General features: G+C 50.5%; 1 protein-coding gene across 6 annotated transcripts in view; it reads left to right on the top strand.

Moving 5' to 3' along the window:
- Nucleotides 1–16,956, top strand: part of HIPK2 (homeodomain interacting protein kinase 2) — a 191,796-nt gene that overhangs the window by 55,296 nt on the left and 119,544 nt on the right. For all 6 annotated transcript variants that reach the window (XM_076006652.1, XM_076006651.1, XM_076006654.1 and 3 more), the window contains exon 2: nucleotides 2,940–4,023. In XM_076006652.1, the coding sequence (XP_075862767.1) occupies nucleotides 2,940–4,023 (1,084 nt within the window). The remainder of the gene's footprint in view (nucleotides 1–2,939; nucleotides 4,024–16,956) is intronic.

Below are 16,956 nucleotides of genomic sequence, written 5' to 3'. Positions count from 1 at the left end.
AGCACTAACAATGTGTAGTAAACTCAGCTTAATGCTGGGGCAAACTTAAAGCAATATGAAGATAAACTGTAGCTCTTGCCCCGAGAATATAGCCTATTTATGGAAGCATGACCTAAATGTGTAAATAGCTAAACAGCACAAAGATAAACAATTCAACAGGAGCAGAAATTTTACAAAAACACATTTTGCGGCCAAATGGATGGTGCCTGTGGTAAGTGCCATAGGCACAGGGAATGGTCACTGCGGGTTGGAGTGGTCTGGGAAGAGAAGGGTCTGAACTGGCTGGTCTTTGGGTGAGTTGAGAAAGCAGTAAGGCATGCTAGGTGGGGAATGAAACGAGGTCTAAAGAGTGTGAAGGTAGGAAGTGTAAGGGACATTCTAGAAACGATGAGTAGACCAGCTTGATTAGAGTTGGGGGTTCAGGGAGGTAAATAGAGCAGAAGCTAATGGGGTAGGTAGAATCAAAATACAAAGGTATTGAGTGGTGTCCTCACCTTTATCTCCTAGACACTAAAGAGCCATTGAAAGTTTTTGGACAGAGGAATGACATGTTCAGAGGTGCTTTGGGAAGGTTAATCTAACGGCTGAATGAACATAGATAAACTAAAGGGAGATAGAATGCCCAGGTATTCCAGATGTCAGTATTTGCTCTAGTCCTACTAGAAAGTGATAAATGCCTCAACTGTGGAAGTGTCAGCAAGAACAGAAATAGAGAGTCGAAAGCAAGAGACGTTTTAGAGACAGGAGACGTTTAGAAGACTTAGTCCCTTCTTGTCTGTGGAGGTAGAGAAGAATCGTCGTAGGTAAATCCACAGTCTCTGAACCAAGGGACTAGAAGAACATGTAATGAACAGAAATGGAGGTGTTAGGATGGAAGGTGAGGTGGCTAGGTTTTTAGGAAAAGTATAAGGAGTTCAGCTTTGGGAGATAGCCTTTGATGTCGCAGCAAGAGGCAGAAACACATTAAATACAATAAACACGTGGGGGGCGCCTGCCTAGAGACGACAGCTTACGCTGCTTGAGTGCATGATGTCTTCCAGAGAGAACTGAGTCAAAACACTGGAAATGCCTACACTTTAAAGGAGGAAGAGGAAGAGGAACCACCCTAGCGATGTGCGCAATCAGACACGGGAGGAGGAGGTTACAGATTCACACGAGTCTAGATAAGAACATCAAGAAGGAAGTTGTGGTCAGTGGTATCAGATGTTGCAGAGAGGTTGAGGAGAACAGGAGCTGAAAAAGGCCATTGGATTAGGCAATTAGGAAGTCATTTACCTTTAAGAAAAACACAGGCCCTGGTCCATGAATGAGGGGCAGATGGATTAAGAGGTGAGCTTTGAAGGAAAGGGGCATGAAGCATTGGTTACAGGCGAGAAGAGGGACAGACTCAGGAGGCGGGATAGGGCCGTGCCTTCCCAGTTGGGAGTCTGCGAGCACGGGTCTGTGTGAAGGCAGAAGGAAAAGATGAAGTCATTGATTTGTTTGGCCAACGTTGGTTAAGTGCCTACTGAGAACTTGGATCCAATTGACAGGGAGAAATTGGACGCTGCAAGAGGACAGTGGAGGGAGCAGGTTCCAGAGAAAATGGGAGAATACGGATCATGAGAATAGTGGGGACTTTTCAGTGTTGGGAAAGAGAAACGCCTCTTTCCCTGAGACTAGAGAGAGGGAACAAAGGATGGAGGATGGACATAGATTCAGGAATGGTTTGAAATGAAGAAGAGAATAAAGGGGAGGAAAGTGAGGCTGACCTCAGTCTTCTGGACAAAGTGGAAGGTGGGTCACATACTGAGGGGGGGTTGAACAAGGGTGACAGCTGGTGGGGTGAATAGGGAGATATTAAATAACCCCCCTAGTTAACGCTGGGGTTCAGAGATACCAACACTAGATTGGGTTAAGCACCGGGGGCGCTTGGCAGAAGCCCCACTTTCCTTGTGCTTCTCTAAGAAATGTTCGTTGACAGCAGCATACAAGATAGGTGGTGTTTTTTTCTACTTTTATGTTTAAAGACTTAGCTTTCTTCATCACCTTATTATTGTTTTCCCTAATACATTTTCTGTGAATTTTTGTTTCCAGTATCAGCATAATTACAAATCGTACAACTGTACCAGAGTCATGGTCTTATAGATTTCTGAGCTTATCTAAATTATGGATGAGATGTTGGTATGTGCGATAATAGTGCTTTCTAGAGAAATGTATTGATATATGAATTTAGTAGGAGTGAGTGACTAGAGCCCATGAATCATGCTATACCCACTCCCTTCCAAGGAGGCTGGTATAATGTTCTAGGTAGTCTATCTAAATGAAAAACAGCAGACCAACTGTTGACCTACTCAACTTAAATGAATTGATCTAAGGTGACTAAGAAGCCAGGCAGTTACCATGGTTCACTCAGGATCCAGAAGATCGCGAGTGGCCCCGTCATGGGGGATCTGTGGGCAGAGGAACCTCGAACCTGCGAGCCTGGCGGGTGTGTTGACAGGGCTGAGCTGACCACATGGGCCAACTAAGTACATGGCAGCTACCAGGGCCGCCTGATACACGATACAGTCTTCGGTTTTAGTAGGATACAACCCAGTGGGAATTGAGGAAGAATTCATTTCTGTCACAAATAATGTTTATAACAAAATAACTGATGAACTAAGTCCCGATAATCTAATTCTGTGTCGGAGTCTTGACTGTGTTCCCAGCTCTGCTCTGTGAGTCTCCCACCCATCTGACGGTGGCAGGTAGAACACTGGGACCCCCCGGTTCCACAAACCCGGTAACCAGGACGTGCTTCTGGGTGGAATAGACTCAAACTTCTCCGGGCTCATTCTGACGTGGGAGGGAAATATTCTGTAGGACCCGAGCCACCGATCAGAACCGAAATGGGTCTGCTGAGTTTGTTCCTGCAAAGGTGACTCAAACATTTATTTTTCCTTTTCCCTTTCCTGTAGGTATGGCCTCACATGTGCAAGTTTTCTCCCCTCACACCCTTCAATCAAGTGCCTTCTGTAGTGTGAAGAAACTGAAAGTGGAGCCGAGTTCCAACTGGGACATGACCGGGTACGGCTCCCACAGCAAAGCGTACAGCCAGAGCAAGAACATACCACCGTCGCAGCCAGCCACCACAGCCGTCAGCACCTCCTTGCCAGTCCCAAACCCGAGCCTACCTTACGAGCAGACCATCATCTTCCCAGGAAGCACTGGGCACATAGTGGTAACGTCAGCCAGCAGCACTTCCGTCACCGGGCAGGTCCTCGGCGGACCACACAACCTAATGCGTCGAAGCACTGTGAGCCTTCTTGATACTTACCAAAAATGCGGACTCAAGCGCAAGAGCGAGGAGATTGAGAACACGAGCAGCGTGCAGATCATCGAGGAGCATCCACCCATGATTCAGAATAATGCAAGCGGGGCCACTGTAGCCACTGCCACCACGTCAACTGCCACCTCCAAAAACAGCGGCTCCAACAGTGAAGGTGACTATCAGCTGGTCCAGCATGAAGTGCTGTGCTCCATGACCAACACGTATGAGGTTCTAGAGTTCCTGGGCCGAGGGACGTTTGGGCAAGTGGTCAAGTGCTGGAAACGGGGCACCAACGAAATCGTGGCCATCAAGATCCTGAAGAACCACCCGTCCTATGCCCGGCAGGGTCAGATCGAAGTGAGCATCCTGGCCCGGCTGAGCACAGAGAGTGCCGACGACTATAACTTTGTCCGGGCCTACGAGTGCTTCCAGCACAAGAACCACACGTGCTTGGTCTTTGAGATGTTGGAGCAGAACCTCTATGACTTTCTGAAGCAGAACAAGTTTAGCCCCTTGCCCCTCAAATACATTCGCCCGGTCCTGCAGCAGGTCGCCACAGCCCTGATGAAACTCAAAAGCCTGGGTCTTATCCATGCCGACCTCAAACCGGAGAACATCATGCTGGTCGACCCATCCAGACAGCCATACCGAGTGAAGGTCATCGACTTCGGTTCAGCCAGTCACGTGTCCAAGGCTGTGTGCTCCACCTACTTGCAGTCCAGATACTACAGGTAAGACCGTCTGCACCGAGACCGGAGCTGCCTGACGGCCGGCCGTGCTCACTGGGAGTGTGCAGTGTTGCTCACTGCGGACAGGTAAAATTAGATGCCTGCAGCTGCTGCCCTCAAGTGATCTTAACGTAGTTGGGAAATTAGGACATGTGCACCTTGCAGTGACAATCAAGAGCCATGTAAGAACAGAGCCAAGTAAGTTTCACTCAGTGTTGGAAGGGCTCCCTTGGAGCGGGGAGCAGAGCAGAGGCTGAGCAGAGGAGTTCGGTCCTTGTGGGTGGGTAGGGTCCAGATGGGTGGAGGAGAAAGGGCCGTGGTGTTCACCGTTACACTGGTGGAAATGTGTGAGACTCGTGCAGAGACGGGGAGGACACCCACCTGGCCAGGACAGAACACGTGAGTAGCGGGAGGTATGATCGAAAGGATGGCTTGGGACCAGGTTGTTGGGTGTCTTAAATACTAGACAGAGGAACGTACCCTTGAACCTGGAGCAAGCCCTGGAAACTTTGAACGGTACAGGATAACAGGATGAAAGTGACGTTCTGAGACAATTCCTTGTACATCCGTGTGGAAAAGGGCTGGAGGAAGGGAGAGACTGTAGTCTGGGGCCAGTCGGCTTGCTCCAGCGGTGAGACAGCTTCCGGCTTTGGGCCAGGATGGTGGAAGGATTGTGGTGCCCTAGTGGGGAAGCATGAAGTACTCATTCATTCACGTGCTCAGACAGTCGACAAGCAGTCATTGCACTCCCAACACGTGCCAGGCAGAGTGCTAGTGGGTACAGGGGTGTAGACAAGGCCTTTGCCATCTGGAGTCTCTAGCAGTGTTCCTGGGACCCCAGTGTGCGGTCAGGGTGGGGAACCGTTGCTGTTGCAGGGCTGAGAGTGTTGGCCTTGGGGTCAGGAAAATCCAAGGTCGAACCCGATCTCTCTGCTCACTAAGCGGTGCGGCCTGGGCCAGTGGCCTTATTTCTCTGTGCCTTCACTTCCTAACCCATAAACTGGAGGAAATCTCTCACCGGCCCCGTGGCCTGTTGGGGTGATCTGATGCTGGGTCACGGCTCGGGTGCTTCATGCACTGGCCAGCCCGTGGCCGGTGCATGGGACAGCACAGTTGACAGAAACGGGAAGCAGGGGTCAGTTTTGTGGAAATAGCGATGGATCATGTCTGAGTCAATACTGAACAGCCTAGTGAAAATGGAAGTTGGCAAGAAACAAAGTGGAGCCACCATGAGAAGACAGAACCCACACACATGTATGGGGCTGACGTGTGGGCCCCCATCCCAAGACTGGTTTCTGCCTGAGACCTTCTGCCCTGACATTCCCATCGTGGGTGTGCCTTCTCCACGCTTCTCTCAAGGCCACAGAGAAGAGGCTGGGAGTTATGCTAGGGCCACGTGGACACAGCTGACCTGTTGCCCATACCTTGGCCAGCTTCCTCTCTGCTTGGCTTCCCTTGGTTGCTGGCCCCAGCCTGGCTGCCCGCAGAGCTGTCAGAAATCTCCTCACTCTGTGCTTGCCATCCCACCCCTCAGCCTGCCGCCTTATGGCCCCCTCCCCTAGCCCTGGGAGAGCCACCCACGCCGGTCCCCAGGTGCCCACTCACCTTCCGCCTTGCCTTCTTCCATCTCCTCTCTCTTCCCCTCGCCCCTCCCTTTAGGAAGTGTTTCGTAAGTTAGAGCGGCAGTTTGCTAGCCTCTTCACCCTGGCCTGCCCCGCCCCAGCGATTCCTTTCCCTCTGAATTCCCGTGTGTGTGCAGCTCCCTTATCAGGAAGAGTCTCCACTGGCCTCTGCTCTGCTGCCGGGCTCTGCCAGGGATGGATGGATGTACTGCTTGCCTCCTAAGCCGGTGCAGGCTGCCCTCTGTCCCCACCTGCTGCTCTAAAGAAGCGCTCAGCTGGCCTGGAGCCAGGTGTTTCTCATCTGAGCCAATGGAGGGAAGAAGTGAGCCCAGGGCTGGAGTCTCCAGGAGGGTGGGCATGCCCCTGTGTGCAGAGTAGAAGGATGGGGAGTCGGGTACCAGGTACAGACAACACCTGCTCTCTGCAGAGAGTGCCCGGGCGTTCTTTGCAAGCTCTGGTGGCGCCATCCCGGGCTAGCAGCCCGCTGAGGGGTAGCCGGTGCTGTGGTGGGCTCTCCACTCACGGCATGTGGGAAGCTGCTGTTGTCACTTTATATTTAGGGTTGTAAATGCTGCGTGCCAGAGGCTGTTTCTTTCAAGATCTTGGCCTGGTTTTGGGGGTGAACACCCCTGACATGGCTGTTTGAGCTTTTATTATTTAGTTAACCAGAATTGTTGTTTAGTCAACGGATACCAGTGTTTATTAAAGTTAACTAAAATGCCAGCTTGTAAAAAGACTTTTAAAGACTATGTGTAAAAGGCAGTGCATCCTTAGAGCAAAACCTGATGAATCAAGTAAGCTGAATTTGGGTTTCTTAAGCCCTTTTGTATTCTCACCTTCGCCCATGTGATATTTCCCGACACTCCCCTACCCCCGACGGACTCTGCAGTTTTTGCTTTCGTGCCTGGTGCTGGGGAGATGGAGGCCACAAAATCAAGGACCCTAGCTCAGGAAGTCTGGGGGCTGCGGTAGAAGTTTGCCCCTGAGAGCTGGGGGCTCCCAGGGGTCCTCTCCAGTCTCTGGGCGAGATCGAGCCTTAGATGCCCGCAGGGGGTGTTCCAGGCCAGCGCGCTCTTCTGTCTTCCACTCCATCGGGCCCGGACACCCCCACACCCCTCTGCAGGGCGCTCCCTGTGGTGTGCCAGCCCTCGCTTCGCCCCTTCAATGACCACTGCCTAAAATTCTAAGCAAGTTGACCTCTTCCCAGTCTCCGTGGTCACTTCGGCCTTCGGGTCGTCATGGTCAGCCTCCCTGCGCCCGGCTCTAGTCTCAAGGGCACAGTCAACAGGAAGGGCAGCCTGGCTCTTCTGCCTGAATGAGGCTTCACTTCCAAATTGGTAGCAGGGTGCTGTTTCTCCCGGGCCTCGTCTGGGCCCTGGGGTGGTTTGCCTCCGTGCAGGGGAGCATGAGTTTTCGAGGGCCGTCTTTGGCTCCCTGTCTCTGCTAGCCCTAGCCCAGTGGACAACCAGCTCCAGGCCACAAGTTATCCAGTTGATTTTCCAGATTGCTTGGCTTGGCCTCTTCTTAGGAGAAAGGGGACAAGAAATGCTCTTTAATTATCCATTGTTAAGGCCCACCTCCCAGAAGGGAGAAGCTTTCAGCTGCATCTGGAGAGAATGTCTGCATGTTTGAGCTGCCTGGGAGAGAGAAGCCACCACTTGCTGCCGACCTGGCAGGGCCTGTTGGTTTAGCCTTTGTCCCGCAGGGCATGTTTTTCCCCAGGGGCTCCCTGTATCTGAGCTGGGCACATTTTCCACTGGGGACACCTCACTTTCAAAGGGGAGAATACTTACATGTCCCTCCGTCATTTTAAATGGGACTGTATTAAGTGTCTCCTCCCACCATCCTGTCTAGAGACATGGACCCAGTATGATACTAAGAGATATTGCTGTCCTTGTCCTGGGCGACTCGGAAAAGGAGGTGGTGTCCCCAGAGCCAACTGCTGTCCCAGCTATCAGGCATTTGCTTGGCAGCGGTGGCTGTTGGTATTCTGCGAGGCAAGCCTGATGGTGTGTTTTCTGGGAACAAAGGCTGCTTTTTTAGTTTTTTTTTTTTTTTTTTTTTTTTTTTTTAGTCTGATGCAGGGGTATCCCCTTCCAACTTGACCTTCCAACTTGAAGGTCAGTTATGTAGTTAACTGTCAGCTGTGCTGGTTCCCAAGTTTTATTGTGCATAGGAGAGCTTGTTAAGAACAGATTTCAGAACAGATTTCTGCTGCATTCACAAATTTCCCAAGCCTGCTGTACCAGGATCCCCAGGGGAGCACCCTGGGAGAAAGTCTCCCCCCAGTACCCCAGAGACTGGCCTCCAGGAGCTGGAGGTGAAAAGTGCTGGTGGACTCAGGACCCCTCTTTGAGAATCACTGCTCCAGGGGAGAGAGGGATTTCCTTAATGGTGTCACCTTTCAGGTATTCACAACCAAAGGAACTGAGTTGCAGGTAACCCTGCTTTCTTGTGTTACCTCACCTTGGAAGTCCCTGCCATTTCCTTACTCAATTCCACACGGCTGCCAGATTTTGTTTTTGTTTTTGGAGCAAGCCGTAAATTGGTGCTGGGGTATTTCCACTATCAGCAGAACCAGGAAACTAAAAATAAGACCAGATATTAAACTCTGCTCTCTGGAAAAACACACAAAAACGACATGTCATTTGGGCAAAGGATAGTTAGTGACAAAAATATGTAGTTTTTTTTGTTTCTGCTCTAGGGCATTCAAAATATTCTTGCCTAGACTTTTTTGAGATACTTGAGTGTTTGAATTCATAAAACATTCATCGGGTGCACACTGAGTGTCCTGTCCTGTGGTAGATCACTGCTTAGAGGACAGAAGGTAAGGTGTCATCTCTAATCTGGAGGAGGTCACTGTCTCTTTCAGGAGATGCAGGACACAAACCAACTGCTTAGAGTGTGATTCTGATGCTTTGATACTGTAAATGCGTGGTCATTCAGCAGGTATTTATTGCAAACCTCCTACGTGCCAGATTTTAGAGAAATAATCATGACCAAAACCAGTTCAAGAAATTCAAAGTCGGCCGGGCGCAGTGGCTCATGCCTGTAATCCTAGCACTCTGGGAGGCCGAGGCGGGCAGATTGCTTGAGGTCAGGAGTTTGAAACCAGCCTGAGCAAGAGCGAGACCCCGTCTCTACTATAAATACAAAGAAATTAATTGGCCAACTGATATATATATAGAAAAAATTAGCCGGGCATGGTGGCACATGCCTGTAGTCCCAGCTACTTGGGAGGCAGAGGCAGTAGGATTGCTTGAGCCCAGGAGTTTGAGGTTGCTGTGAGCTAGGGTGACGCCACGGCACTCACTCTAGCCTGGGCAACAAAGTGAGACTCTGTCTCAAAAGAAAAAGAAAAAGAAAAAAGATATTCAAAGTCAGTGAAAGATTTTGCAAGGTGGGTTAATAGGGTTTGTAGAACAAGAGCCAATAGTGAAGGAATTTTGAGGTAGGTCTTAAAGTTAACGTGTGGTGGGGTCAGGGGGCTGAGGTCAACGAAGATTGGAATAAGTAAAGGAAGATGGGAGAAATGATAGCAACACCCAGACAGAGTCAGAGGCCTGTGTTGGAAAATAATGGTTAGGTGAGTGAGGTCTGATCATAGAGGGGTTTGAATACAGGCTTAAGGGGCTTGGATTTGGTCAAAGTGCCAGTGTTGGGAGCCATCGTAAATGCTTCCACAAGGAAGTAATTTGATGAAATTAATGATAGCATGAAGCAATTGGAATGGAAAAAAAAAAAAAGTGGTAGGAAGAGCCAGAGGCTAGGAGACAGCTGTAGTTATTCAAGAATAAAGGGAAGAGGCCCTAGGTTGTCATGGGGGATCCTCCCACCCCATGGTATGAATGTGGACACTTTAGTGCGTTTAACTTCTCTGATATTTGGATTACAGAATTGGCTCAGAGGGAACAGTCTTCTGTTTGTTTGTTTTGCTTTCTTTTGTTTAATGACTTTGTGCTCTCTAAGGCACAATTCTAAAGCTCTGGTCTCTTAGGACCTGGTTTCAAATCCCACCACTGCTGTAAAGTATAGTCTCTGGACAGGGAAACGAGAGACCCGAGCTCCAGTCCTGGCCCTGCCCGCAGCTGGCTGTGTACACTGAGTCACGATCAGCAGAACGTATGCTGTGAGCTGTCCACACCCCTCCATCTGGATGCCATTATGACCAGGGCCCATGTTTACAAGACGGTTGGCCAGAGGTGGTTCAGTCTGTGGCCAGGGACAGGCTTCTCTCCTCTGGGCTGACCTTGGCCTCATTGGCCCAAACTGGGAACCCTCTGAGATCTTCCCATCAACAGAGAACAGGGTATATTCCAAAATGTCATACTCTGGGCTGCAAATACAAGTCACTTCAAAAAAGGGGCATAGCTGTATAAAGCTATAAATATAAGTCATTTCAAAAATTGCGTAGCTTGTGCAGATTGTAACATATAAAAAGTGACTGACTAGAAGTTAGGTTTGATTGAAAAGAGGAGCTCTGAAAGCAGCTGCATTGCAGATATGAACTTTTTAAAATTAATCTGTCTTTTATTACTAATAGAAACAAGAGGAGAAGGTTCTAGGTCACACTTGAAGATATTAAGTGAAATATTCAACCCACTGACAAGCTCATTTGCCCAGGGAGACCATTATAAATATGTATGTCAAAGCTTTTAGGGTTGCACCTTCTTTTCTGAAGAGAAACAATCAGTAAGTTATCTAGGCTCTTAGGTTATCTCCAGTTTCCCTTATTCATCTCTGGGACCTTCTCGTGTGTGGTGAAATACTCTGAAATTAAAGTTTTCTTTTAATAATTATTAATAAGTATGAAATAACTGAAGTGGAATGCTCTATGTGTATTTGAGTAAATCTCTGCCCAGATGCTGCCATTCCGCCCTACACACACACGCACACACACACACACTCAGGTAACACAGTTTTTTCCCATTTATTTTTTATTTGTGTGCATTCATGGGATACAAGTGCAATTTTGCTACACTGACATATTGCATGGAGGTGAAGTCAGGGCCATCGGTGCCACATCCCTGAAGCAACATACATTGTACCTCCTAAGCAACCTCCTATCACCCAACCTCCTGTCACCCACCGCCTCCCACCCCCACCCCTCCGAGTCTCCATTGTCCATTGTTCTACACTATGCCCCCATGGGTACACGTTATGTAGCTTCCACTCATGAGTGAGGACTTGCAGTGTTTGTCTTCTGTGCCCGAATTATTTCACTTAAGATAACGGCCTCCACTTCCATCCATGTTGCTGCAGAGGACATGACTTCATTCTTTTTTATGGCTGAAGAGTATTCCGTTGTGTACATATACCACATTTCCATTAGCCAGTCCTCTGCTGTTGGTTCCATGTCTTTGCTATTATGAACAATGCTGCGATAAACATATGAGTGCACGTATCTTTTTAACGTATTGATTTCTTTTCCTTTGGGTAGATACCCAGTAGTGGGATTGTTGGTCATAGGGTAGCTCTATTTTTAGCTCTTTGAGAAATTTCCACACCATTTTCCATAGAGGTTGCACTAATTTACATTTCCTACCTATGGTGTATAAGACTTCCCCTATCTCCGAATCCTGGGTAACACAATTTAAGCCCGTACGTGCCATGCAGACATAGGTGTGCTGTGAGTACCTTGGTGACAGAGAAGCTGACACTTGACCCTCTATACACAGATACCCACCATGTGGAGGTGGACACACAGACACATGCACTAAGCATGCATGTATATGCAAGGACACACATGCACACATTCAAAGACATGAAACTTCATTAAACACACTCCTTAGATCATGTGAGCCTACCTGAGCGTCCCCAGAGGCCGAGGGCCCAGGTGCGGAAGTGGTGTTCATGCCCTGGAAACTTGGCCCAGTTTTCTGCTTTGCTGCAGAGCTGCCAGCTACATGTCCCCAGCCTGAGGACGGTAGGGCTGGAACAACTCGTGGGCTCGAAGTAAAGACCAGTAGTTTTCAAAGTGGGGTCCAAGGACTGTCCTGCCCCAGAGTCACCCAGGGTGCTTGTTTAAAAATGGAGATTCCTGAGCTGCAAAACAAACTGACTGAACAGATTCTGGGGATGGAGCCAGGCCACATGCACTTGGACAAGCTCTGCAGCAAATTATTTTTTTTTAAATCACTTTATTGAGGTATGATTGACCCACAGAAAGCTGTGGATGTTTAATGTCTACAACTTGATGAGTTTGGGGATAAGTGTACACTCTTGAAACCACCACAATCTATGCCATAAATGTATCTGTCACCTCTAAAAGTTTCTTCCCTCTTAATTATTATTATTATTATCATTATTTTATCCTTTGAGAACTGTTGCTTTTGATGGCTTGGGCTCCAGTCTCAGCCCACAGGGGGGTACCGCATACCCTGTCACGGTTGGAGAATAAGGCCACCAGTGACAGCATCTTGGTCCTGATGGCCCCTCTGTGGGCCCGTTTGCTAGATTACTTGTGGTCAGACCCTTATGCCCCAGTGGTGGCAAGAGATCCCGAAAGAGGAGAGGTTTTGTGGGTTGGTGAGCTGGCAAGGAGTGGGTGGTCAGGAGGAGTGAGAGGAGATGTGGACGTACGTTACTTTTTGCGTGATTTATAGTAGCGTTCACATAGAGCACTTACTGCTAAGGAGCTACTGAACTCTCCCTGTAGCCACAGCTGGGTCTGGAGCTATAATCCTTACTTATGTATCAAACAAGTAATTTTTTGGATTCCGAAGATGTGCCATATGCTGTGTTTTGTGCCGAGATTTCAAGGTGTGAGTAGAAGTGCCCTTGGACGTGCAGGGTCTGCCCCTGTCCGTGATGGAATGAGCCGTCCCAGTGGCTGGCTGTGCCAGCTCCACCGTCCTGGCCCACCCTGGTCTCCGTTGCACGAACACTTCTCATCACACTGAGAAGGTAGAGTGCGCGTCACCTTGAGTCGTTTTGCCCACTGGAAGTCCTAGGTGCCTCCCAGTGGCAGCAGGTCCCTGTGTCACACCCAGTGCAGACGGGGTGCCCTCCCCCTCCCTCGCCAGGCTCCCAACCACAGCCTTGCTGAGCCAACCCAGGAGCCGCCTTTCTCCTCTCTGCTCCCACCCGCTACTGGCTGCTGGCTCCTGCGGGGTCTTAATGAGGGTGACTGAGGCAAGCCCCAGGGCTCCTGGGGCTGGGGGCCTGTGGCCTTTGTCCCTGGGCAGAGGTTGAGATGGTGATGTTATGGAAGTAGTTGTCTTGCTTTGGGCTGCTCCAAAAGCAAGGGCTTGGGTGCAGGTTGGGCTACGTGGGAGATGATCCCAGGAAGCAGGAATAAGGGAAGAGGGAGAGGGAGACCAAGAGGAGTGAACACTGCCGTCGGGCCACTGTGGGCAGCAGGACTCCATCTGCCTCTCCAGGCCTCCCGGGACCATACTGGGGAGGGCAGGAGGCTGGGCTCTGGTCCCCGTGGTTGAGGGCTGTCCTTGAGGGTGTTGCCTTCCCTGAGCTTTTATTTGGGCTGAGCTTGTGCCAGGACTGAGTGGGCTTGAGCAGGGTCGGAGGCAGCTCTGAAGCAGAAAAAGTGATGCTCGGTGCACAGACCTGAGCCCACGGTGCAGCTGAAGGGGGTGCGGGGGGTGTGACCCACAGCAGGGTGCAGTCGCACGTGTGGCATTTATAAATGGGAAGGGAATAAAAGGAAAATGCCTTTTTAGGCCAATTTAAGAACTGTAGGCTAAGAATTCAGAGTAGAGCTCTAAACTTTGTTTTGGGGGGAGTTGGCATCTGAAGCTGGACATGACTCTGGCCTCCACGCCACCCTCCCGTGTGAGCTGGCCACCCGCCTGCTGGAGGTGGGGCCAGGTGGGGCTCTGAGCTAGAACGCCCAAGACAGGAGGACCTCGCGTGCCGGAGACACAAGGTTGTCGCAGCACAGTGGAGGCAGGTGGCGGTCAGTCACTCTTCTTCCATGCCTTCTCCCTTCGTGCCCAATAGCTGTTGCACACGCCATTGCCCAGGGCCCATCTGTGGGGTGAGTGAGTGACTAACTGGCCAAATGAATGGTACCGGTGGCCTCACGCTTCGCAGCTCAGCTCAGGCCGCCACGGCCCAGAGGCTCTCGCGTGCCGGTTTCTCGTCTCCTCTCGCTGCTGGCCACCTGTCGGGCGCACAGTGTCCGGCGGCTCTGAGCCCTGGCTCAACGGGGGCCCCGCCAGCAGCCTCTCACCAAAAATGTGTATTCCCATTTTGTCTTTCCACCTGTAAGGTTTAAATTTAAAGCTTGAAGACAGCTGACTCAGCTTCTAATAGATCAGTTCCCTGCAATCGGCCAGCATCTGTCTTGTCCCATTATACCTTTCAGAGAATTAGAAATGACTTCCCCAGCGTAAAGCAGGGACCGAACACGGCAAGACCTGACTGTATGACCTTGAGGATAGAAAGGCGGCATCGTCCTCTGGGCCGCACAACCTCTAGTCTGCTTTTCTGGCTTTCGAGGCTCTGCGGACGTGCCGGTCATATTCCTGTACCTTTGTCTTCATGCATGCGAGCCGAGTGAACAAGGCTTTTCCTGGAGAGACTAGGCTAATCACAAGCGCTCAACACGTGCCTGGCACATAGCACTCAGTAAGTGTTAGCTGCTGGTTTTGTGCCTTCTACGGCTGTCATCATTGTCATTATTTTTATCATCATGACTGTACTGTGGCAGACAGACCCGGGTTTGAATTCTAGATCTGCTACTTGATAGCTGTGTGTCTCTAGGCAAGTCCCCAAACCTCTCTGAGGCTCCTTGTTCTTTTCTCTCAAGAGGGAAAACTACGAGCAGTTGGCGAGGTCATCACAAGGACCGAGTGAGATAGCCGCACACGTGTGATGCGCCCGCACCCTGCCTGGCACGTAGCAGCTGCACCATCCACGACCGTCACACTCTCCCCTGGTCCCTGCCCAGGGTGCGCGTGTGCATTGCAGCATGCATTTTATCTGGCCTGGTGTCATCATCTGCTGTCTGTAAGCCCCACGTCCCCACTGTTCCCAAGCTCCTTGGCATTGGGCCTCCTTCCTCTTCCGGAGGCCCAGCACGGGACACAGCGCCCAGCAGGTGCACAGGAACAAGGGCCTGGGTGTTGGCAGTGAGGTTGGTGGGTCTCCCCTAGTGTCAGGAAGGGACGGCGTCCCGAGCAGCAACAGAGGGGTGGCGCTGGGGAGAGGAGCAAGGCTCTTGCCGAGTCGGGAGGGAGGAGGACAGACTCGGACGGGGTGGTAAGGGAGGCAGGTGGGCCGTTCCTGACTCGCTGCTGCTGCTGCTGCTGTCCCTGAAGTGACGCTGGAGTCCTGTGGCCTGCAGCCTGGGCGCAGGGGCCTCGGGAGAGTGGGGGATTGGGGGCCAGGATGCCTCGGGCAGTGAGACTCGGAGGACACCTGCCAGTACCTCCTGCACCCACGCCCATCGCCGCTGACGTCATAAGGGTCAAAGGGCCAGGACTGGAGCGATGCCAGAGACCCCGTTCAGAGGCTCCCCTGAGGGCACCGTCTGTGTGTGTGTGGGGGGGTGCATGTGTTGGCATGTGTGTGTTACGCATGGAGCATGTGTGTTTGGGGGTATGTGTATGTTGTGTGTAATGTGAATGCTCAGGAGTGTGTGATGTATGTGTGGTCTATATGTGTTGGCATGTGTGTCTGGGGTGTGTTGGCATATGTGTTGGGTGTGGTGTGTGTCTGTGTTGGCTTGTGTGGTCTGTGGTGTGTATGTTTTGTTTTTTTTTGGAGACAGAGTCTCACTTTGTTGCCCAGTCTAGAGTGAGTGCCATGGCGTCAGCCTAGCTCACAGCAACCTCAAACTACTGGGCTCAAGCGATCCTCCTGCCTCAGCCTCCCAAGTAGCTGGGACTATAGGCATGCGCCACCATGCTCGGCTAATTTTTTCTGTATATATTAGTTGGCCAATTAATTTCTTGCTATTTATAGTAGAGACGGGGTCTTGCTCTTGCTCAGGCTGGTTTCAAACTCCTGACCTTGAGCAAACCGCCCACCTCAGCCTCCGAGTGCTAGGATTATAGGCGTGAGCTACCGCGCCCGGCCCGTGTGTATGTTTTGGTCCATGTGCTCTGTGCGTGCGTTGGGGGGTGTGTCGGGGGGTGTAGCCTGTAGACTGGCCCGTGGTGTTCCTGCAGTCAGAGCCCCTTCCTAGTCCTAATTCTCATGCCCGGGGAAGTGTCGTCTCCTGCTGCAGACTCGTTTATGTAGATGTTGGCCATAAAATAAAAATCCTTTGGCCAGAACCTGATGAACAAACTGTTGGTGCCACTTCTTGGTCATCCTCTGACCTCCAGTAGAGGATTTCTAGTCCTCTTCTTTTTGTAAATTCGAACTTACATTGGCAAATAAAAATGCACTAAGTGCGAACCCCCAGAATATAAATAGGTCTGGCACCAGGAGAGGCAGGATGTTCTCACTTGTGAAAGTCAAGCGCTCACCCTGGGCAGCAGCAAGGGGTTTGAGGGTGATGGAACCGTTCTGTATCCTGAATGTGGTGGTGGTGACACAAATCTACACCTGGGCTAAACTCATAGGATTTTACATAAAAAAATAAAATAAAATTCAACTTTAAAATATTTTTAAAATAAAAAATTTAAATCTATTTACCCCTAGAGGCCTCTAAGGAAATTGTTGATAACGTTAAACCCTTTAGCCTTACTGTGCCTAATTTTTCTTCCTGTTTTTGTTGTGTTGTGTTATGTTTGGGTAAAAGAGATATCTTTGTTCATCCTGTCACAGGATGGCCAGGAGGGTAACAGTCATTTCTGGGAACAGCCGGACGGGGAACCTACGAAAACAGCTCTGGGGAATAAACATCTGCTAGTGGCAGAAGTGTTGACATCGTGTAGCTTCTTTATTTTATGTGCTGTTTCGTGTCTAGTTCGTGGACTTGTCCTCCAAAAGTTAGGGATAGTGGCCACTAGAAGAAACACAAGTGGCAAACTGTTACTCTGGACATGCCAGGACTCTGGAAGTCCAGAAAAAAGATTAAATATTAGTTGAATTCGTTCTTCCAGCCTTACAGTGCCCGGGGCTCCTCCCCTTGGTTCTCATGGTGTGGCACAGTGCGGTTTTCCCTGCGGCAAGCCTCTCACCTGAGGGAATGTTCCTACTTCCTATGGAGAAGTAGCTGGTTTTGCAGGAAAGGTCTTTTGTCTGCCCCCATGCCCCAGAGAGAGAGCACCTGCTTGCCATATCGGAGGTAATGGGTTACCTTGTCATCCTTCTAAGTGCTGGGCCTCGGAGAGGGGCCGTGCCCTGGAGTGATCCCGCAGCTCAACCTGGGCCACACCCCCCAGTGACTGGGCTGCGGCCC

This window comes from Microcebus murinus, chromosome 9, assembly GCF_040939455.1.
Source record: "Microcebus murinus isolate Inina chromosome 9, M.murinus_Inina_mat1.0, whole genome shotgun sequence".
Taxonomy (NCBI): Eukaryota; Metazoa; Chordata; class Mammalia; order Primates; family Cheirogaleidae; genus Microcebus; species Microcebus murinus.
This window is presented reverse-complemented; position numbering and strand designations above follow the sequence as displayed.